This window comes from Cebus imitator, unplaced genomic scaffold (genome assembly GCF_001604975.1).
Source record: "Cebus imitator isolate Cc_AM_T3 unplaced genomic scaffold, Cebus_imitator-1.0 Scaffold37, whole genome shotgun sequence".
NCBI lineage: Eukaryota > Metazoa > Chordata > Mammalia > Primates > Cebidae > Cebus > Cebus imitator.
Genome location: NW_016107352.1, coordinates 2,813,577 through 2,837,996, shown reverse-complemented (window position 1 = coordinate 2,837,996; position 24,420 = coordinate 2,813,577). Strand labels below are relative to the sequence as shown.

The following is a 24,420-nucleotide window of genomic DNA, read 5'->3' as shown; positions in this document are numbered from 1 at the left end:
TTTGGAAGAGCTCCTGGGTTTGAATTCTTCCCAAAAGCTTACTGCTAAATCTTCTAACATTTAAAATCACCATTTTGGAAATTTCAGAAGGTATGTTCAGAAATACACCAGCCATCCGAACAGGGCCAAGACATGGTTTCACACTACTTCAGTTAACACCTGCATCAAGCCCATCTTCTCCTGGGCCACAATTTTCTGTTATTAGTTTGGGGAAATGGGGTAGGCAAGAGCAATTTCCCGAGTTTCCCAAGAACTAGTTTCACCTGCATGTGTCTTTGGCCCCAGTCAATCAGAATTAAGGCTGAATTGGTATTTGTCATTTCCCATTGGTAATCTTACAAGAGTGGGAGAATTTTCCTCCTCATGGACTTAGCTAAGTAGTTGGCAGTCCTTTTTCATGCCAGCGTGCTTTTGAGGCCAGGATACGAAACAAATGAGGCAAAAGCATTAAGGAAATTGAAAACAAGAGTAGAGCTGTATCCTTGGGCATAATTTGGGTATTTCAGAGAAAGAACATCAGTTACCCTGAGTGTCAAAGTAGCAAGGATTGATGGAGACGTGCCTGTCTTCTCATTCCTCTGAACAATTGCTATACACAACTGCCATTCTCTTAAAGGAAATGACAGAGTAGTTGTCTTATGAACACTATACTGAACCTCTTCTACTAAATTATGGGTAATGGTTTTGAGATGTTGACTTTTAACCCCAGGGATTATACTGTCACTTTAGACTTTATGTTGAGACTTATACCACACATTCCAGAATTTAAAGTCAAAGTACTCTCTCAAATCACAAATGGAAAAGGCCTGTTGGCAAAGTCCCACATATCATCCCTAGACATAAAATGCTTACTCTTCAGGATCTATTTGAAAATACATGTTTACATCTTACAATGTAAATGTACTGGGTTTCTTTGGGAAAACAATTCCACAGATGCCTCTTCCAAGGTTTCTCTTTACTGGTGGCCTTTGGGAGAGCCAAGGAGATCCTCCCTACATGCTAGCACATGTAGATTATTAAGAGATATCCCTAAAGCCAGTGCTTCCTTCATCTACTTTTCACTCCACTTTTAGTCGGTCAGGATTCAATCATAATACAGTAGATCCTCCCAACTTGGCATTACTGGCAACATCCATACTTTTCTAAGTAGAGCTATTTTCTCTTTCAGGGCCTGGGGGCTCACAGGGATGTGGCAAAAGTTTACATTACCGTATGTGCAGCAGCTGACAAGGGTGTCCGCTGCACCGGAGTCCTTCGATGACTGCGATTGTCCCAGAGGACAATCTGGCCCGAGTAAGTCCCACCAACCACCAAGTTAGGATGGAAACGGGCAAAGCAGACCGACATCACAGAGGACTGTCAGGGAAAAGGAGAGAGAGAGAGGGAGAGAGAAATAGAGAGAGAGAGAGAGATGCACTGTGAAATGGTTGTAGAAGGCTTGTTTCTTCCTGAAAATAGTTCAACATGCAAACGCAATACATCCTGGAAAACAAAAAGCAATTTAAAGCTGGGACTGTAAAACTGCATAGTTACTAAGAAATTTTGTACATAGGCACAGGAATTTCTTTGGAGAGGCTGACCAATGATTACTCCTTAAAATCTGAAATTTGAAGTCTTGTCCATGTTATCAAATAGGCATAAAACCTATCTTAAGTACATCATGGTTTTGTGGTCTCTAAAGCTTGATTTATAAACATTACCCATTTATCACAAATAATTGCAACATAACTAGTACTAATTCTGCACTGAAGCCTTTACGAAGAAATTCCTTACTTTGAGAGCATGGCTACATCAAATTATACTATTTGCAGTGTTGGTAAAGGCAGAGTAATTCTAGCCTCAAGGACTTTAAGATGAGGTCTTCCAGTGTGGCGATTCCTCAAGGATCTAGAGTCAGAAATACCATTTCACCCAGCAATCCCATTACTGGGTATATACCCGAAGGATTATAAATCATTCTATTATAAAGACACATGCACATGTATGTTCATTGTGGCACGGTTTACAATAGCAAAGATTTAGAACCAACCCAAATACCCATCAATGATAAAGAAAATGTGGCACATATACACCATGGAATACTATGTAGCTATAAAAAAGGATGAGTTCATGTCCTTTGCAGGTACATGGGTGAATCTGGAAACCATCATTCTCAGCAAACTGACACAATAACAGAAAACCAAATACTGCTTGTTCTCACTCATAAGCGGGTGTTGAACAATGAGAACACATGGACACAGGGAGGGGAGCATCACACACTGGGGTCTGTTTGAGGGCGGGGGGCTAGGGAAGGGATAGAGGTGGGTATGGAGGTTGAGGAGGGATAACATTGGGAGGGATAATGCCTGATGTACGGGGGGATGGAGGCAGCAAACCATCATGGCCTGTGTGTACCTACGCAACAATCCTGCAAGTTCTGCACATGTGCCCCAGAACTTAAAGTATAATAAAAATAATAAAAAGATGAGATCTTCTTTTTGTTTTTGACTTAATGTAGATTTCTAGGAAGTATACGAACCTCAGACTGATCCAACTGGCACCTCCTAAAATTCGCTCACCTCCCACGGGCATTCTTCCTGATCTTAATTCTGCCCACTTTAGAAAACTCTTAAAGCTATTCTTTGCCTATTTTAGCAAACAGCCAGAAATGGATTTCAGTCCAGCTCTGCCATGGTCTGTTATAGTCTGTCACAAATGTGGTTTTTGAAGCTCCACAAAAGACTGGACACTACACTTTGTAGGAAATTACTTAGCTGATAGAACCGTAATGCACTTAAAATCAGACAAGTTACTGTTCTGCATCTGATAAGTCCATTTTGATTCCTACAGTTCTTTCCATATTTGCATTTATAAGCTGAAGTAATTGTTTTTAGTGAATACATTTCATGCCTTAATTAAATTAAATGAAGTCATGGAGAACTTAGCATGTGTAAGGAAGGTATTGTACTAGGAATGGTAGGAGTAAAAGGGTCATTGCCCTCAGCAAACTTGTGCTCTGGGAAAGGGAACTAAAAAACATGCACACAGATGAACAGATGGGCTACCAGTCCATACAGTGCCTTTGTGGAAAACAGAAAAAGGTGTCCTCTGCAGACACACAGTCATGTTGGCAAGTACATGCCTTGGCAAATGGAGAGTAAGATGGATTTTCATCCCCACGTGTCCCTTTGGCACGACTTGCACACCCAACTAGCAGCCTTGAATGTGACACATGCCATGACTAAATTGTAGGAGCATGTGGTGTGTATGTGTGTCTCTGTGTGTGAGGCGGACAGATGAAAGGGGAAGATTTGTTTTAGTTAGGGGAGTGGAGAGGAGGCTGGAAATGGTGAGATGGTTAGAAAGACCTCATTGAAGAGAATGAATCACACCTTGAAGTATATATGAAACATTCAGAGAGTGGAGAGAAGAAAAAGGCATTCCTGAAGGATAGGATAATGGGGGAAAAGGACTGGAGGCAGCAAAATGGGACAGGTGATCAGCCTATAGTCTTTTTTGGCTGGGAAGGGGTTTGCATGGAAGAATCAAATAGTAGGAAGTGTGGCAAAGAGATCGCCTGGGCTAGACAGGAGAAAGCCTTGAATGGCATTATTTGGATTTTTTTTCTGTGAACAATGGTGAGAAATCACAACTTTCAGGCAAATGAGTAAGAGGATCCAAGGTTATAACTGATATGCTAGCAAAGTAGTAACAAAAAACCCCAAAACAAAAATCTATGACGTCTTTTTGACTAGTAAACTAAACATCTATTCACACACACACACACACACACACACACACACACACACACACACACACACAGAAACCAAACCCAGATCTCCTATCAGACTAAGGGTTCCTAGTCAGAAACAGCCTCAGATACTCTGAGGGAGAATAAAGAATGTAGACTATTTTTCAATGTCATGTTTCCCCACTTTGAATGATTTTCTGTTCCAATTCCTTGAACGTGATTCAATGGAGAACATGCTCATGCCCCAATCTGGTTTTCATAAAGTTCAAGAACAACTTTCAATAATGATACTGAATTAAAGAAAAAGAAAATAATGCTGGTCAGCTTCTTGTTTTACACATCCCACATAAATGATTTCTTAGCTTTCAATTGATGAAATTCTTATGTTGCTGGAGCTATGTTGGAAACTTTTTTTTTAAAGCTTCAGAAAGATTTAAAATTATCCAGGTGGTATCAACAATTGAATTTACCAAAGCTTGAATCAGTATGGATAAAAGAATGTCATTCATTTTAAAAATGCAGAATTCAACCACTTGATTGCTTCTGTGTTTCAGCTGAATCCTAGCAAACATACCTCCCAATCTTGTACTGTTTGTTGAGACTAAACCAGAGGAAAATCAACAGTGGAGGTATTTCTACAAAGCTGAAACATAGTTGGCAATCAACTAGAACCCAACCCCATAGGATGATAAATCCAATACCTACTTGTTCATTCATTAATTTGTTCATTCTTCCTTCATTCATCATCCAACACTTAGCACCAACTAAGGACTACTAAACCATTTCAAAAACGTTAAATGTCACAAGAGCTCCCCCATCTCAAATTCAGAATTCTATTTAAATTTGATAAAAAGTCAAGTGAATGCTAAAAAAGAGTAACACCACCTTGCAGTGCCAGAGTTCTGCCTCCAGAGTCTACTTTGTTTTGCTGCAAACCTATTTTTATAATATATCCATGAGGAAAAGGAGACTTTTTTTTTCATTTTCTATTTGGAAGATAAGGTATAGTTATGTTAATCAGTTTCACTTATATCTTAAGCTCAACACATTGATTATAATATATGTTATATTTATTACATGACATATATGTTTAAATATATACAGATATATTTACATATCTATTCTATGTTCAACACAGATCTCCAGGGTACACCACACTATCCACTATTATTCATGTAAAAACACTAAGGCAGTAAGATCTCAGTTACCTAGATGTAAACTTGAGAATTCAGTCATTTTGCAAGATGTCTTTATATACCCTGATGTTTGATGTAACGGTGGCCAACATTTGGATGACTGACTTAATTATTTTTCATTTGCCTTGTTATTCTGTAAGAATATATGTTTATAGATATTTTTATAGTCTTAACTACAGTTTGGAGAATGAGAGCTCATCTTCTAATTTGGAAAGTCTACATCAACAATCCTTACAGTAAAAGGTTTGGGAAACCTTTAACTGTTGCAACCCCCTGCTGTTCACACAGCCACCTATGTAGTCACTGCTGTTGTGCTGATTGTCATAGAATTTACTGACTGTCAGTAAAAAGAGCAAATGATGATATCATCCTGCCAATTATCTCTATTTGGTTAAAAATAAAAAAGCACTTCAGAAAGATTGGTTGACACTACTAAAAAGTGTGGGGGATTTTTTGTCCTTCATTCTTAACAGTTTATTTTTCTGGAGATAAAATCTTAAAAAACATTATTAATAACACCATTGTTATTTAAAAAATTTCATTACTTTCTTATGCAGTTGAAATTTTATATTAAATTATTTAGTGTTATAATAAAGCATTATTAAACTAAGACTAATAAAACGTAGACAAACAAAATTAACTGGAAACAAGCAGTTTCCTTGCTTTGTTATTCTATGAGAATATATATTATGTGTATTGATATTTTTATAGTCTTAACTCATTACCTATTTTATTTTATTCCTTAAAATATTAATGACTTAGAATTACTTTGAAAAATAATGTATGGCCTTTAAAAAATTCAAATCAAGTCGGGCACAGAGGCTAACAGCTGTAATCTCAGCACCTTGGAGGTCAAGGCGGGAGGATTGCTTGAGCCTAGGAGTTCTAGACCAGCATGGGCAACATGGCAAAACCCATCGCTACAAAATATTTTAAAAAGAAAAACAAATCAGGTCATTTATGCAAGTAGAAAATAATTATAAAGTTGCTGAGGATTTTTCAATAATGTTAACTAATCAAAGTAAGCTTTCCTGTTGCTACAGTTGAACTCTATTTTCACAAGCTTTTGATTTCATCGATGTGGCCAGGTTGTTGGTCAAATCAGGGGCTCACAAATATCAGCTCATATGTAACAAGCTTGATGGAAAACTGGTAAGACTGACTGTCAATATTTCAACACATATAACACAAAGACAGTGTTACATTAGGAACCACTATTTCCAAGAGGGCAAGTATTGCATTTTGATTATTTGCCCAATATGTTTTTCCCCAAGTTAGGACAAGCAAAGTTTTCAGACTATATTTTGAAGACCAAGCCATCTCTATTGACAATTTCCAGTGTTTTCAGCAGCATGCCTTGGCCAGAGGCTCCTGAGAAAATGGTTTTTTAATTCTGAGTAGATGGCCCAGTTACTGGCCGTCCCTGCAAAGACAGACCACCTCCTTATCCATATAGCCACATGTTCATTTGCACATGAGCTGACCCATTAAACAGAGTTCCACCTCTTCATCATCAATTTAAAGAGAAGTCAGTTTATTTTACAACATTCACAGGGAATTCCACAGAGACGAGGGTGAGATTCTGCTTGGAATGTCTCCCTTCACTCACCGTACACCATCACTGCATTCAATTCAAGTTAGCCCAGACCCGTCTTTAAGTGGCTGTGGAAGCTGTTTTCTATTTTGTAGAGCTAATGCAGGCCAGTTTAGAGATGGTACTTCCCCTTAAGCACATACCCAGTTGCCCAGGGTGAACAACCTTTGGTCATTCCACGCTGGGACGCCCACCCCCTAGGCTCCCATTTGATCTGGTTGCCTGTGACCTTCTGTGCGTGGCACTCTGCCCACTCCCCAGCCATCATGCCTGGGTGGGAGGAATAGGGGTCCTGCTCTCAAAAGCATCTCCTATTTCAAGTACCCGCTCTTCTTGGGAGAGGATGGTCCTCAGGGAGAGACTGGTCATATTGTTGCCATATGCCGTTTAATGGTGGCTGACGTTTTATTTGCCTAAAAACAAATGCTTCACTGTCAGAGGGCTTTGAGGCAGCCAGATCAGACGTCTCTGACTACTAGTGAACTAGTGTGTATTTCTGCAAGTATCTAAGAAACCCACAAAGACATTTCTTTTGTTAATGGAAACGTTTAGTTGGAGGAGACTGCTGTTGAAAACCTCTCCTATAGGCAATCATGTAGCACCAGCCATTTGGAAACATGGAAGGTGTAAGCTGGTCAAGACGACATGAGTCATGGGTCAGGAACTTAACTCCAATTGAGAGGAAGGGAAAGGGTCCTTTTTTCTTTATATTATTATTATTATTATTATTATTGAGACAAGGTCTTACTCTGTCACCTAGGCTGGAATGCAATGGCACAGTCACAGCTCACTGTAGCCTCAGCATCTGGGCTCAAGGGATCCTCCTGCCTCAGCCTCCTGAGTAGCTGGGATTACAGGCACATGCAACTACACCAAGCTAATTTTTAAATTTTTCGTAGAGATGGGGTCCTGCTATGTTGCCATGGCTGGTCTCAAACTCCTGGGCTTAAGCAATCCTCCTGCCTCCACCTCCCAAAGTGCTGGGATTACAGGTATGAGCCAACATATCCAGCCTCTTTTTTCTTCTAAAACTCTCCCCTCCTCTCTCTAAGTCTCTGTCCTGGTGCACAGGCTATTCTTCTAAATTCTAAGAGGAGTAAGCTTCTACCAAAAGTAATCACCCCATTAATGTGGGGATGGCCAGGAGCAACGACTGACTTTGCTACCTGCTCCTTCTTGACATGGTTTGTATTAAGAAATAAAAAGCAGCTAATTCTAAAATTTGATTTCCCATAGATCAGAAATCCATTATCCTGATGACCTTTCTTAGAATTCCTTGGAATTTTCATGGCTTTCAATATTTAGACCCTATCATGTGCCTTGCCCTGGGTTTTATGCTGAGAATACAAAGGTAGTGTGCAAACCACAATGGCATACCATTTCACATCCACTAGGCTGGCTATAATTTTTTAAAAATGGAAATAAGTGTTGGTGACAAGGTGGAGAGATTGGAACACTCATTACAATGCTTGTGGGAATGTACAATTGTGCAGCCACTCTGGAGAACAGTCTGGCAGTTCTCCAAAAAGTTAAACATAGAATTATCATATGTCCCAGCGATTCCACTCCTAGGTATATACCCAAGATAATTGAAAAAATATGTCTGCACAAACACTTGTACACTAATGTTCATAGCAGCATTATTCATAATAGTTAAAAAGTGGAAACAATTCAAATGTCCCTCAACTGAGGAATGAATAAATGAAATGTGGTAAATCCATACAATGGAATGTTTGGCAACAGAAAGAATAAAATACTGATGTATGCTAGGGCATAGATGAACCTTGAAATCATTATGCTAACTGAAACAACTCATAAAAGGCCACTTATTGTATGATTCCATTACATAGAATGCCCAAAATAGGCAAATCAGTAGAGTCAGAAAGCTGAGTTGTGGTTGCTTAGGGCTGGGTTTGGAGGGAATGAGGAATGACTACTAAGTGTGGGGTTCTTTACGTGATGATAAAAATGTTCTGGAATTAGACAATGCTAATTGAAGAATTTTGTGAATATACTAAAAACACACAAAATTGTATGTTTTAAGAGGGTAAATTTGTGGTATGTAAAATGCATCTTAATTGTTGCAAGTGTGCAGACATGTTCTGACCTCATGAAATTTACCAACCTTATTTCTTATCTTTAAGACAACTGGGTCTGGACTGCTTGGATGACTCTTTCCTCAAACAATTACTTATCCCTCTTTCCTTCTTCCTGAGCATCATCTTCAGTTTCTACTCCCTGAGAAGTAGGGAGGTAGAAAGGGAGGATTGGCAGACTCAGAGTCCCAAGAACTGAGTTTCTGCTCTGATACCCTACTAGTTGTGTGAATCCTTCAGGCCTTAAGTTGTTTGTTTGCATATTTGGAGGACACACTTATAAATTATTTACTGTGGTGAAATACCCATAAAATTTGTTACCATCCTAACCATTTTCAAGTGTACAGTTCAGTGACATTAAACACATTCACACTGCTGTGTAACCATCACCATTATCCATCTCCAGAACCTTTTTATCTTCTCCAGTTGAAACTTGGTACCCACGAAACACTAACTCCTCATTCCTCCTCCATCCCCCATCACTCTTCACCAGTCTCTGGTAACCACAATTCTACTTTGTCTCTACAAATCTGACTACTCGAGGTTCCTCACATAAGTATTATCATGTAGTATTCATCCTTTTGTGATTGGCTTATTTCACTTAGCACAATGTCCTCATGGTTTATCGATCCTGTAGCATGTGTCAAAATTTATTTCCTTTTTTAGGCTGAATAATATTTCATTGTATGCATATATCACATCTGGTTTTATCCATTAATTCATCAATAGACACTTTCTTGGCTATTGTGAATAATGCTGCTAAGGACCTGGGTGCACAAATATCTCTTTGAGATCCTGGTTTCAATTATTTTGGGTACATACCCATAAGTGAAAATGCTAGATCATAATGTAGTTCTATCTTTGATTTTTGTTAAATCATCACACTGTTTTCTGTAGCAGTGATATGGTTTGGCTGTGTCTCCACTCAAATCTCATCTTGAATTCCCACATGTTGTGGGAAGGACCCAGTGAGAGATAACTGGATCATGGAGGCAGGTCTTTCCCATGGTGTTCTCGTGGTGATGGGTGGGTCTCACAAGATCTGATGATATCATAAGGGGGAGTTTCCCTGCATGAGATTTTGTTTTGTTTTGTTTTGTTTTGCCTGCTGCCATCCATGACTTGCTCCTTCTTGCCTTCCATCATGATTGTGAGGCTTCCCCAGCCACGTGGAACTGTAAGTCCATATTAAACCTCTTTCTTTCGTAAATTGCCCAGTCTCAAGTATGTCTTTATCAGCAGTGCGAAAACAGACCAGTACAAGCAGCCACACCATTTTACCTTCCATCCACAATACATAAGGGTTTCAATTTCTCCATGTCCCTCACCAACACTTGCTATTTTCTGTTTTCTGTATTTTTTTTCCTTCTTTTTAGTATTAGCCATCCTAATGGGTATGAGGCATCTAAGCCTTAATTTTTTGTTCTTAATAGAAGCATGATAGTTCTTGCCCTACTTATGGAACAGGCATTTTCTTTGCCTCTTTCCCATGGGGCTGTTGGAATATTTGAATTGGGTAATGTAGTTTAAAGACAAATAAACAATATATTCCCATATAGAATTAGAAATTACTACCTCCTGATTTGAAGAAACATTTCCAAAGACTATAAGTGGTCCAGAGGACTCCTCTTGCTTAACAAATATTTCTCCAATAATTTCAGTAGTTAATTCTTCGTCCTCTCCTGATGATCAAGGTTGTCCCGATGATCTAGTAATACGTTATGACATCACTTGTTATGTGGTTGAACTATTTTAAGTCTTTATTCTTGACAGTTCTTTCACACCTTGAATTAGAGCTGGACTTTATTGATCTGTGATGCAATTTTACATCTGATTATTTCGTATCAATCATTTACAGGTACGCTTCAGACTATTTTTTAAATCAGTATTACTCCAAATTCGCCTGTACCTTAGCATCAACTGGGGGGCTTTAAAAAGTCTCAAATGCTCAGCCACATCCTATACCAATTGAATCAGAATTCCTTGGGGTGGGACTCAGGCATCAGTATTTTGCAGTCAAGTGTGAAAAGGACTGTTTTAAATTAATGGTTCTCAAGCTTATCTGAATTTAAAAAAAGCACTTGGAGAATTCATTAAAAACATAGATTAGTTACCAGAGGTTGGGATAGGAGGACTGGGGGGATGTTAGGCAAAGGACACAAAATAAGTTCAAGGTATCTACTGTCCATCATGGTGACTATAGTTAATAACAATATGTTATATATTTAAAAACTGCAGAGAGTAAACTTTATGTGTTCTCACTACAAAAAATGATTTGTATGTTAAATAGCTTGATTTAGTATTTCCACAGTATACACATATCAAACAAAACATGTTGTATACTATAGATATGTACAATTTTTGCTTGTTAATTAAAACAAACAAAGAAACAAAAACACAAATCCCTGGGACCCCATTGGGATCTACTTAATCAGAATTTCCAAGGTAGAGGTCTAGTTATCTGTGTATTTAACAAACATCAAGGTGCTTCATGGAGAAAAATGGAAAACACAGTTCTAAAACAATTAATTCATGAAATATAGCCCAATGTCATTGTGGGATAAGTTTCCTTCTGCAGCAGTGTAGGCCTGGATATTTCTCTTATGGAATCATGTGTTATTTTCACAACCAGCCCAACTGAGAAGCATATGATATGTTCCTCTGCTAGAATACCATTGCTTAGTTTCCTTCGTTATTTGCTAGTTTTTACATCTCTCCTTGTTTCTCCTCCCCACTGAAATAATTAGGTTCTTAGAAAATGATAAATAAAAATGATGTGAAGGTTTAGGTCCCAACTTCTCTTCAGCATCACTCTCCATGTAGACACTAGGAGTTTTCTTGTTTATTGTTAGGAAGGCTAATGAACATTATCACTGTCACCCCAGCTACATGGCTATTTACTTGTGGTCAGCATTCCAAAATTTTTGAGCACTTACTAAGTAAGTGTCAAACGTATACTACACATCGCTGTATCAGTCCTACTAGGTGGGTAATTTTGCCTACATTTTTTCAGATCAGGAAACCCAGGCTCAGAGAAGTAAGCCACCGGCTTAGGATCGAATTCACAGTAAGCGGCAAAGTCCAGAGTTGAACTACAGCTTGGCACCGATACACTGTGAAGACTTTCATCAGTTGAATGCAGGTGCCTTTTCTCTTTAAGATACACGTCCCTCCTGAGCACCGCATTTCTGACTTCCTCACCTCTGTGGGACTGGCAGTCACAAGCTAAGCTTCATGCATACTCACATGGCAGATAGGGCTTGCGGGCTCCCTGCCTGTTACCTTGGCCTTGGCGGTGAGTCTGTGACCTCTCTCCAGTTGGGTTTCTGCTGCTGGTGTAGAGATCACTCACCTCACTCAGCTCCCAGCCTATCAGTTGCGACAGGTGACAACAGAGCTAATTAGCACCAATTGTGGTGATATTTACCATGAGGTGGGTACTTCCTGCTGGAAACTGATTGAGACCAATTAATCATTTCAGGAGAGTCTAATGAACAGCTAGCAGCCTGAAAACCAATTGGGTCACTCCTGACAAGCTCTGCATTGACTGTCAGCACTTTGGGAGAAAATGCTTTGTTTTCATCTTATCACTATATAACCAAACCAAAAAAGCCATTACAATCCAACAAGTTCTTTTGAAATGAAGTGTGTCTATTTGAAATTAAGTGTTTCTACAATCAAAATAATTATGTGAATTATTAGTTATTATTATGAAAAGAGAATAGGGCCACTATTGTGTGCTTTAACAAAAAAATGGAACTTCTTACTTAGAGACATAAACACAGGACCTGCGGAACATTCCTGAACTCAAACAATATGAAATAATATGCATACTTTTTTCACAGTTGTCTCATTGAGAGATAGAATCATCTTGGGCAAAATAGTCATATTTTGGAAATAAAAGGATGGCTTGCATTTAGGAAAAAGTTCAAAACTATCAATATCTGACAATAATGTTCACTGAAGCATGTTCAGATCAAAGGTGGCTTTTTCAGTATTGACTGCCAACAGTTTACTAAATGTTCTTGTCTCTTTTTTAGAAAATATAAAACCCAAGTTACTAGGCCTAGACTGGAATAGTGATGTGGTACAAGGCGAAGGCAAACTTTGTTTTATTTACAGAGATAAAAAATAACAGGAAGAGATGAAGATGATTATATGGTTGCCTTTGTATGTTAAAAAGTAACAGTTTCTTCAAATCAAATGTCTAAGTCCTGCTTAATTAAGAGAAAGGAAGCTGATATTTGGATATGGTGTGTGTTGACATCTACCTCTTTGATTTATGTAAGTATGAACTAGAGAGAACAGATTACTCAAGACAGAAGAAAGAGTTCCAAGTTGACAGGAAAAAGTGTAGGCAGCATTAACTGTGGTGCTTGTTAAAACTTGAAGGATTAATAGCAAAAAGGGAGGGAAGACTTGTGAATGTCTCCAGTTTAGGATCTTCAGAAATGCTTTGGGTTTCTGAGAATGGCTCACCCAACCACATGAAAGTGACATGAAGGGAGTCAGCCACACAACTTCTCTAAATCCAGAGCTGGGACTGCTCTACGTGGACATCAAACCATCTTACTTAAAGTGTAGCCACAAATTAAATTCATTTTTATTGAAAAAGTACTAAGTCCTTGCAAGGGGAGAAAATACAGCATTCAAAAATATGGCCCTTCCTTCTTGTTCTTGACAGAGTAAGCATGTAAAAAAAGAGTCAGCTTCTTAGTCTGTGTTCCCTTCCTGGGCCATGTAAAAGAAGCAGTAACGTTAATCAGCTACAGAGTCCAAGAAAAGAATTCAGTTATCAAGTATTCTTTTTTTTACCAGCACAATATAAAAAATAAGCTAATCAGATTCAGAACTGTTGCAATGGCAAGAATGTCTGAAAACAATTGCATCATACATGTGTCCTTCTTTGGACAATTTCTTTCTGAATTTGTAGAATTCAGGTTTTATTGCATGAGGAGGCTGAGAAAGAAAGAAAAAAATTCAGTCTCTATACGTAACTCAATAATTCCTTGCTGTTAAAATAAACCTACATTTGGAGGATCCACCCAAAGAATCATGGACTAGCCCACATTAGATCATTACCAAGGCACGTAGGTCAGAAATTATAGGGAGACCATTAAAAAAAAAAAACAAACCCTGAAGTGTTCCACTATGCACACCCTCTTCACATGGTTTTTCTGAATAACTGTGGTGGTTTTGCCAGCTGTGACAGTACACAGAATCAGTTGGATCACTCTAAATTTAGCAATAAAATAAAACAATTTGGCAAGAATGAGTCCTTCTTCACATTAAAACTATGTGGTGAATATAAACCTTGGAGAAGAAAATAAGAAGTGAAGCCCTACACCCAACAAAGCAATGAGGCCAAAGGCAGAAACAGTCTTAGTGAAGATTTGTCTCTTTTTTTATCTGCCTAGAATGACTTAGATATGCTTATGCCTAAGGCACAAAGATGAACCAGGCGACCTCTCAGGACTATGTCTACCTTGGAGGTTCTGTTGATAAGCTGCTACTTTGAAGTACTGAAAATAACTGAAAAAACTGGACTTAAGTGCTTACTATAAGATGTATGGAAGAGACATGGGTAAACTGATTTTTTAAATTGTTAACCAATCCCAAATCTCACAAAGCCCTCAATTTCTACACCAATGCCATGTCTACAGAAGAGTCTTTGAAGTTTTGCAAGAGACCCAAAGACTGAGAATGGCTGCAGTGTAGAAAGGAACAGAAATGTGTCCTTGTGGGTTCATTTCTAAGCTAAAGGCAATCTCCTCTTACCATAACATTTATATGTACTTGGAAGATCAACAGACAAATGGGAATCAAATTCCCCAGAGTTCAACCTTAGCTGGTTTTTAAAAGGACAAAATAACAAACCCAGAGATAAAGAAAAATATGTTAATAAAAATTCTGGGGGAATCAAATGATTAAATTTACAACACTTCAAGAATTTTTCTCAGTCCACAAGGGAAATCTTATTTTTGATCATAAGATAGGATGTACACATTAAGGGGCATTTACATAGACGTTGAAGTTTCCAGTTCAGGGAGAAGAGTCTAGAGGCATATTAAAGACCATCTGTCAGTAGAATTCTATTCTGAGCCATGTTCCTCATCAAATTTATATGGGAGATATTATGGGTCAGCTAGAAGAAATGTGATCATAAATTCCTAAACATACCCAATGTATGTGTCAGTCAATTATAATAAAAGGCAACATTTTGCTTTATATAAATCTAAATTAAATGCACAAGGGCAGTATTCTTTCTTTTCTCTAAAAAATGATTTTATATAAACACTAAGAACAGATTTCCTAGTAATTTGTGTTTTGTGTATAGACTTGTGATGATGAGTGTTTTATCTTTGGAATTGGTGGTTGGTGAGATTCACAATGTGTCTGGTGCACTTCTTCAGGAGTTGAAAAAAAGGAAGGTGTTCAATGATCCTGTGGAGCCAGGAATAGTATGAAACCAGATAATGAAGAGTTAAGGAAAGCTTCTGAGCCTGCTAATGAACTCCATCCTTCCCTGGTAAGACCACCCTCCTTTTAAGTAAGAGGTAATTTAATATGCATCGAACTCAGTTGTGTTTGGGCTTCATCCAATCTATGAGTATCAGTGTGATAAATTATAATGAATTGTCTGCAATACTTCACAAAGTGACTATAACAGCCTGAAAAACAAGATCTCTGAGCTTGATTTTCCAGCTCCCTTTGAATATTTTCTGCCTTATTCCTTTCAGAACATTCCAAAACTTGAAAATATTTCTTATAGCTCCCTACACTAAAAGTTACGTGCTTTGAGCCCATTTGATTAGATCCACAGTTGTTGGCTGTCTCTATTAAATCAAGCCCCACACTTGAAAATGATACCAACAGTGAGACCAGCCAAATAATATAGCAAGAGAACTAACATGGCTCCTTTAGTTTCCAAAGGATTTCTTTACATGTTAATTTCCCTTTGTAATCCACACAGTGTGCTAGGAAGTAGGTTAGTGAAAGGCACTGGATTCCTGTTTCAGATTCTGAAAAAGCATCTGGAACCTTACCTGTCTGCTGGGAGAAGGGGCAGAAATTGAAAAGGGAGTCAGGAAACTCACGTCTGGAAAGGCTGTCTTTCTACAGCTGTGTCACTTTGTTCACGGGACTTAACTCTTTTAGGACGTAGCTTCTTCAGTTAAGTTAAGGGCCACTGCCTGAGAGAACAGGCCATCTTCCCTTCCTTTAATGGCTATAGGTAGTTCCAGCTCTTTAGAATGCAAAAGCATGACTCTATTCTATAGATGATTTCTCCTAAGTAAAAAAAGGTTAGATTGTCATTAACCTGTTTGTTTCCTGCTCTGGTCAGAGGATAGCAGCCCTTAGGGTAACACACAAAGGTTGTGGGGAAGAGGCAGGATGCGATTTCTTTCCCCTTCATCCTATTCACGGATACAGATACAGTAGAAAGATCCATGTACTGGTACTTAAGACTGATTTTCTATGTGAAAATCATGTTAATTCTTTTTGACTTAATTTCTTCACTGGCACAACAAAATGGACCCGTTGGAGTTGGAAGCCTCAGAAGGGCAGGAGATGGGCTTCTCTTCTCTCTGTGTTGTTCTTTGTGCTTAAGCCAGTTCCTAAGAATTGGTAGGCATTAGCATTAGTTTCCTTTTGCTGCTGTGACAAATTACCTGTAATCCCAGCACTTTGGGAGGCTGAGGCAGGCAGATCACTTGAACCCAGGAGTTTAAGACCACCAGCCTGGGAAACAAGGAAAAGATCTGTCTCTACAAAAAATACAAAAATTAGCCAGGTTTAGTGGTGCATGCCTGTAGTCCCAGCTACCTGGGAGGCTAAGCCAAGAGGATCACTTGAGCCCAGAAGGTTGAGGCTTCTGTGAGCTGAGATCATGCCACTGCACTCCAGCCTGGGTGACAGAGCAAGACCCTGTCTCAAACAAAACAAAAAACAAATTATGACACACGTAGAGGCTTAAAACAACACAAATTTATTATCTTACAGCTGTGGACGTTGGAAGGACTAAAAACGAGGGGTAGACAATGCTATGTTTCTTTTTGGAGGCTCTAGGGGACAATCAACTTCTTTGCCTTCTTTCCAGCTTTTAGAGGCCACCCTCGTTTCTTGTCTCATGCCACCTTTCACACTCAAAGCCAGCAAGGGTTGGTTGAGTCTCTCACATCACACCTTTTGACTCTGCTTCCATCCTCACATCTCCTTCTCTGAGTCTGACCCTCTTTGCCTCTCTCTCTCTTTCACTTAGAAGATCTCTCGTGATCACATTGGGCTGACCCACATATTCCAGGATAAACTCCCCATTTCAAGATCCTTAATTTGTGAAATTTTGGGGCACCCATCACCTGAGCAGTGTATACTGCACCCCATTTGTAGTCTTTTATCCCTCGCCCCCTTTCCCACCTTCCCCAAGTCACCACTAAAGAACTTACTCATATGTAAGCAAACACCACCTGTACCCCAACAACCTGTGGAAAAATAAAAATAAAAATAAATCCTTAATTTAATCCTATTTGCAGAGTCCCTTTTGCCACATGAGGTAACATTCATAGGCTCCTAGTATAAGAATAGGGATGTCTTTGGGTGGTCATTGTTCTATCAGAGTGATCAACAAATACTTGACAAATTTGTAAATATTTTGAGAAATTTATAAATTAAACATTTCAAAGTCTGTGTAAATTCAGCTGATTCCCATAGCTCATCACTAGCTAAAGTCAGGGTCACATGTCTACTGTACACTCCCAGACAAACAATCTTCATACTTACTCAAGCTCATGTTCACCTGAGTTTATGTTCTGGCTTTAAATATGTACTCTAATTCTATTCTACTTTCTTTCACCTGCTAGAATATAATCTGTTGTGAGATTTTCCTAAAGAGGTTAATTTGAATCGCTTACTCTCATATTAAGACAGTTAAAGTTCCAGGCAGAATAGAGATTTAAAATGCCTTTCTACTTCCCATCTCATACTAAACTCCTTTCCCAATTACCATTTCAAACAGATCAACCAACAAAAAAGAGAGGATGGTAATCTTCAGACTGAAGTGGAGATGCATGGAGCATACTGTAGCCTTACCAGCAAACCCCCAAACTCTGCCATTATTTACAACCCCTGAGTCACATACCCTCTTCCTCCAAAATAAATCTTTCAGATCTAAGTTACATTGACGGAACTAATCTCGAAGTAGAGGTGCTACCAACCATCACATCAATCACAATCCATACATCTTCTGTCAAAACTTTTTCAAATTTGTTCTCATGGCATAAAAAAATGTAACAATAAGCTTCCTGCCACTGTCCCAACCCTCCTTCCACCAATGCAGATGAAATTTCAGGATTGTTTTGGCAGACCATAGGAATATGTTTTCATTTTTTAAATTTTTCACTTGTTTTGAAGCAGTTGACATTTTACGCTGATGCGTATGTATCACTTGGGCAAACTTCTACCCATTCAATTACAGGGATGTCGTCTTATCTTTAAATTAACTGTAGCTTCAGAAAGACATGACAACCTGTTATATTTGCCCAATGCCAGTTATACCAATGTATTATATACATAACTGGTGTCAAAGACTAATTAGGAATGATTGGAAGTTAATTGAACAGTATACTCAAGTATGTTGACAGAAAGATATATCTTCAGAACTAGACTGATGCACACCACCACTTCAGAATTTTCTATGTGAGCCTTTCTCTTCTTTTAAAATTGGCTATGATAGCATATCAATGACAAAATTCACAGGTTTACTTACTAATGAACTTAAGCACAAGCAGAATATCTCCATGTGGCCTAGAGGAAATAACAGCAAATCTCACAAGGTGCAAATTCTCCTGAGCAATTTTTCCTATGGTTCTAGTAAGTCATTGAATATTTGGCACCTACTTTGTGCACATACAAATATCCTACACTAGGTTTAATACAGCACATAACTCTCACTGAAGAATTGAGTTTCTATGGAAAAATCTAGTTAAGGCAAAAAACCCCCTCTACTTTATTTAACTTACTTTTTGTCCTTACTTAATTCCATGTTCTTGAGCATGAGCCTTAAAATGAAAAGAAACTGGGCAAATTGATACATATTAAGTATATTGAATATCAAGAACTAGGGTAAGTAAGCACAAAATACAAGTTCAATTCTAAATAACTAGACTTCTTTCAGAGTCAAGAAATGTCACCCCTTGGTGGCAATAACACCACCACTGGTGGCAATAACATCTTTCTTATGGCAAGTGCAAAGTACTGTGGAAAGTTTGACAGTGTTTACATTTGTCAGGTCAAATGCAGTGTTGAAGAAATTGGTAGAAAGGCAAAAAATAAAATTAAAAGCTATCTTTTCCCAAGTCAATCAGACCAACAAAGCAGTAAGAATTCAATTTTCCTCTATAATTTGAATAGCAAACTCAGTCTTCCACTCCCCTTCCAAAATTCAGACAATGGCCATAGCTAAGCTCAAAGTTGTCACACATCTGGAATACCATTTTAAAATACATTCAAAATGTTTTGATTACATGATGCCAAGCATCTGGCAATGCAAACTTCTTATAAGTGCTTTTCTTCTACAGATGTTTAGCCTTGCATACAGTCACTGTGCTAGATTTTGAGCTACTTGTTTTATTTGTACAATAACAAAAATACGTATGCAAAGGTAAGGCTTTCCTTATGATCTTGATTAGGCAGATTTCACCTAATAACATTAACAGAGTTGCCACTGATTCTTACATTACTTGAACGACCCTCTAGCTGGGCTCTCTCTCTACCCCAAAAATGCCTTCAGAGGCTTCTATTGGTCAGGCCCTCCCCAGGAACAGTACAATCTCTCAAACAAACAGCACTCACTCACTTGTCTAAATAGTAACTGACTTTATTGGTTTCATTCCACAGCAAGGATGAGGAAAAGCGAGGCTTCTAGTTTTCCCTGCCTAATAAGAACCAGCCTTAGGAATACCTGTGGTTCACCAGCCATCCTCAAACCATTTGCAGGATCTTGAGGTAGGAGGTAGGTATTCTTCATGTGAGGTCGCCTTCCTCCTAATGCTAGCTAGCTCAGACTTCCAAAGTCCTTTTCCACAAATGAACCTAACCATTCCCACCTCCACTCCACTGTCCACCTTAAGTCGGTGACACTGCAGTGGCTGGGGGTGTTCTGGGTAAACCACGCACTAATTATTTGTTTCGTACCGTGCATTCTACCTCAGATCGCTCATTCTTGCTTTTGATCTAGTGGGGCAGGGACAGACTCCTCAAAGGCAGGAAACAGGTCATATTTATCACTGTGGCCTCAGTACCTAGCACAGTGCTAGGTGCAGTAAATATCTGTTGAATTGCTCTGGATAAAATGTCATCTGCCCCAGTGCATTACATTTCAAACTTGAAGTATAATTAAACAGGTAGTCAGGTTTGAGTCTAAGCAGTGTTCACAGTGTGGAAGGCATGAATAGCAGATCAGTGGGAGAGGTATGCAGAGCTCTATTTGCAAAAATGTGCTTGCTACTGGAACAGTATTTATTATGAACAAGTGGAGTATCCAGCCTGTGTGTTTAGGCTTCCTTGAGATAAAGAATATACACTTTGGGGGAGAGAATCATTTTTGTCTCCTTCTTCAAGGAATATGCCCCGAGCCTGCTGGCTTCAGTTCTGGAAGGCCCAGAGCTACTCAGGGGTCTGGAACATCACCAACCATAATGGCGCTGCAGCAATGGAAACCAGCACCTAGTGGCAGAGCTTGCTCTGGAGTGAGTGAGGCCAGCCCTCAGATGCTAATGGGGATGGAGTAGAGGGCAAGGCCTTGAGGCTTGAATACTGGAATCATTGCAATCTGCTTTTAGCTTCATGGGCAGTCACTGGAGTCTTATTCATAAACACATTTGCAATATCCTCTGAGAACTCTAAGGAGAATTGTGGGAGAATGTGAAGACCCCAGAGGGCCTAAGTTAAAAATGATGTGAGGACCAGAGAAATATGTTTTATACTGTTAGTATGAACTCATTTAAAAACCAGTCTGCTGTGGCCTAGGAAAACCTGCATTTTAGTGATTGCTAGATCTATGGATAGACAGATAGATGGATAGATAGGAAACAAATTTGATGTTACAAAGCAACATAATATAACATAATATTTTGCTATCTTATATTTAATAACATAATATAATGCTATTTAACTTTCAAATATATTTTAAATCAAGTATTTGAAGCAGTTTCATGACTCTCTGAGAAGAAAATATACCTAAGAAAAATTTAGAAAGGTTCCTAAAGGGTTAATCGTTTCAAGGTGGAGAATATGTTAAATTCAAAATTCCTCATGAAAACCAGCCTTCTCTTTAGGTTTTTGCAAATAAAAGCGATTGGTGGCTAATATTCCTAAACTTTAGTCAGTTTTCTGTTGATGAGAAATCAGAATCAGGGATTATTACTTTTCCAAAGAATGTTTAGACATCCCAGTGACATGATCACTATATGAAATATAATTCAAATTATCTCAGTTTAAACACTGACTTTGACAGTTAGTAAAATCATTTAATTTTCTACTATGGAAACTATTTTAATAATTTTAACCACTTTTTAGATTATATCAATTCTTTGAGATGAAGTACGACAGAGAAATGAAAATATCTGTAAATTGAGCTCTATTGCAAAAACTGATTTTCATTCTTCAGTAGGGATATTAAAGGATAACCTTTCAAGTGTTTTTTTTTTTTTCTTTTTTTTTTTTTTTTTTTTTTTTTTTTTTTTTTTTTTTTTTTTTTTTTTTTCCTCTACCTCTCCTTTCTTGTACAGCTCAGGGAAAATCTAGCTCATGAAAGCAGACTCTAGTTAATGATCCCCTTCCCTCTGCTTTCTCCCATTCTCTTTCATTCACATTCCCAACTTTGCATCTCTCTTCTCATTTTCCTTTTTTCTTTCCGGGGAATGACCACCTCAAAGGATTAATTCAGAACAGGCAGCAGAAAATGGTAACAAGAGTGGGCAAATCAGGATGTGGATTTAGAATCAAGAGGTATTTTAAAGAAGGAGAGTTACTCAAATTAAACATATGTTAAGAATATGGATTTGTTGTTCATGGCGTACCTGCTCCCTGTGATCCCACCCTGGTAGGATCAGCCTTCAAGGGCAGAACATTCCCTAGTGGAATAATAAATACAGTGGCTGGAGTGTATATGGATCTCAGCAGCTCTGACTTCACCATAGAAACACAGGTGGTACTGACCTAGCTAAACCAGAGAAATGGATCGTGGGCCCCCAGGCTCAGAGCCAGCGAGAATTCAGGCTCCAAGTAAACAGGTTTTGGACATACGTAAATTATAATATAGGTCTTGGCATTTATAGCATGCGTTGCTTCAACTGATATTGCCTGTTTTCCAAGGCATCATCTTTCTTACTTTGATACATGTGAATTAGGCAGGAAAAATCCATTAGTCATCTTTTAAAAATGCTGTACAGAAGCTTAGAGTGTTTTTTCTCTGGGTTTATCTGCCATCAACCTAAGGGTATGGCAAATTGTGTTATGTAGGTAACAATGAAAAGCCTTGCCCTACTTCTACACTTTCAGTTCTCCTGATGTATCATATTTTGCATCTCTTTGCTGACTCAGAATTTTGCACCCAAACATTATTGATATGAGCTGATTGCAAATACAGCTCGCCAAGGGTTTTCGTCAGCAACTATGTAGAATAAAAAACAGGAATGATATTATTTACTTTCCCATTTCTATCCTGCCTTGCTTTAGAAGAGTTTTGAGGTGGAGAACAGTCATGTAATATATTCATGGCTTGAATTCATTCCATTGGTAGGCAAGATTCAACACTCTTGGATCCCTGAGGCTGTGTCCATGATATGGACATTGTTTAAAAATTCATAAGCGTTTCTGAGAAAAAATATGTTAAATTTAGTTTTGGGATAATATAGGTCTGAGAGGCTCACAGAGCCCATTTCCCATTTATTTTGACATTATTCCTGTAACACAAGTACTACCTAACTAGTGAAATTTTAACAGAATAATAAAGGGTAATTTTTTTCTTGTTGCACTGTGTATGAAAAAAGTGTACTTGCTAACTAAAAGAATAATGTGAGAAAATACATAGTTTCTAAGTTCCTCAATCTTTGTTTTTGTTTTCTATTTTTTATTGATATATCATAGTTGTACATATTTTGGGGTACATGTGATATTTTGATACATGTATACAATGTGTAATGATCGAATCGGAGTACTATCAGCTTTGAGATGTGATATACAAACAACCAAATATCCTTAACTCTTTATTAAAGCAGGCAGGTCTCAGATATTTAATTGGAAGTTCAAGTTACCACACAGCATTGGTGCTCTGTTTCACTTCTGTAATAATGTCCCAAATCAGCAGCTTTCCTATCAGAGGGCCTGATATAGTGAAAATTCCTATTTACACAAAGGATAGTTTGGAGACTGTGATAATTTGTTGTTTGAAAAAATTATTTAATTATCATGGTCTTCTCTAGTAAACCATATCTCATTTGAGAATTGGCTTTCTCTGTCCATGTTGTCCAAATCTGTGATGTTTTGCAGAACTTGTCTCAAAATTTCTCATACAAAGGGAAGAGCACATTGGAATTCTAAAGGCAGGAAATTTATGTTAGGCAGCTTTCAATATAGGGAAGTGATAATCCAGTGAAGTCTTGTTCTGAAAATTAGCCAAGTACTCACAAATTTGACAAAGCACACAAGAGAAGATGTAATAAAACATGTAGGGGTCATCATGAAGAGTGTGACTGGGGAGGGGGAGAAGGTCTCAGGTGAGGTTTTCCCTCCACTGAGCACCTTCTCCAAAAGAGAAGTTTTCAACAATTTTTGTGGCGATAGGTTGGAATGGTGTCATTTATGCATGTGAAATGCCTGATTCTCTCGAATGGTTGCACCATCCCCTGCCAAGGCATCATCCATTTCCATTTATTAAAAAAAAACTGATTAGAAGATGAAACAATAAAATATATCTCCAGTTACACATATTAAGTATGTATATATGTAGAACTATTGATCAGTAGTTAAGACTGTAACACATTTTCTCTACTGTTAAAACAAAATTAAATCTACAGTTGAAATACTCATGAATCCACACAAATTCCTGTGACAGGGATCTTCCTACTCTTCCTGCTCCCCCATGGTTTTCTTCATGCACATGTGTCCCCGCTGCCAGGGAAGCACATTTGCTTTGATAGTGGAGCTCTTTTAGCCATTAAAAGCTATAGTTCTACTCTTTATGCTTGGAAAAAATGTTCAAAATGTGTTGCTTTCTGGGAGAAGTAAACACTGGGTCACTTTCAGAGTCAAGCCCTTTAAAGCCCAGCAACAGTGGTTTGAAAATTTCTGATTCTATTTTTGTAGAATCTTTGTCCCATATTTTTCCTGTGTAGATTTTCTGAAAGACTTTGAGTCCTTGAGTAAGCATTCTTCTAGTGGCAATTTTAACACATCTGCTGAATGCTTTTATTTGTGCTGCTGGTAGGATACACGATAATATACATCATTAAATTAATACTGTTCCCATGCAGCAGTTCTTTTCCAGGAGTTGCTGGCTGTCCAGCTGTGGGATCAGAGGGTGGGATACTGTTGATTTTAGACTTAAGGAAGGGGACAGTGGGAGCTAAGCTTTTAGTGATGAAGCCTCTTAGGGTTCTGAGGAACTGCTATACATCTTCCGTCAGATAACACAATATGCGACATTGCTGTTCACACAGAGTTCCCATCCAAGATTAAAAATCACAGCTAAGGCAACATAATTTACTAAAATGTGGATCGAGAGCACTCTCTTTTAGAAAGTGT

The 24,420-nt window shown here is 38.3% G+C and overlaps 1 protein-coding gene across 6 annotated transcripts in view; it reads right to left on the bottom strand.

Moving 5' to 3' along the window:
• Positions 1 to 24,420, bottom strand: part of DYNC1I1 (dynein cytoplasmic 1 intermediate chain 1) — a 314,653-nt gene that overhangs the window by 70,777 nt on the left and 219,456 nt on the right. For 5 of the 6 annotated variants that reach the window (XM_017525159.2, XM_037737288.1, XM_017525161.2 and 2 more), the window contains one exon: positions 1,210 to 1,356. The exons of the other annotated variant lie outside the window; for it this stretch is intronic. In XM_017525159.2, the coding sequence (XP_017380648.1) occupies positions 1,210 to 1,356 (147 nt within the window). The remainder of the gene's footprint in view (positions 1 to 1,209; positions 1,357 to 24,420) is intronic. 6 annotated transcript variants of the gene reach the window in all.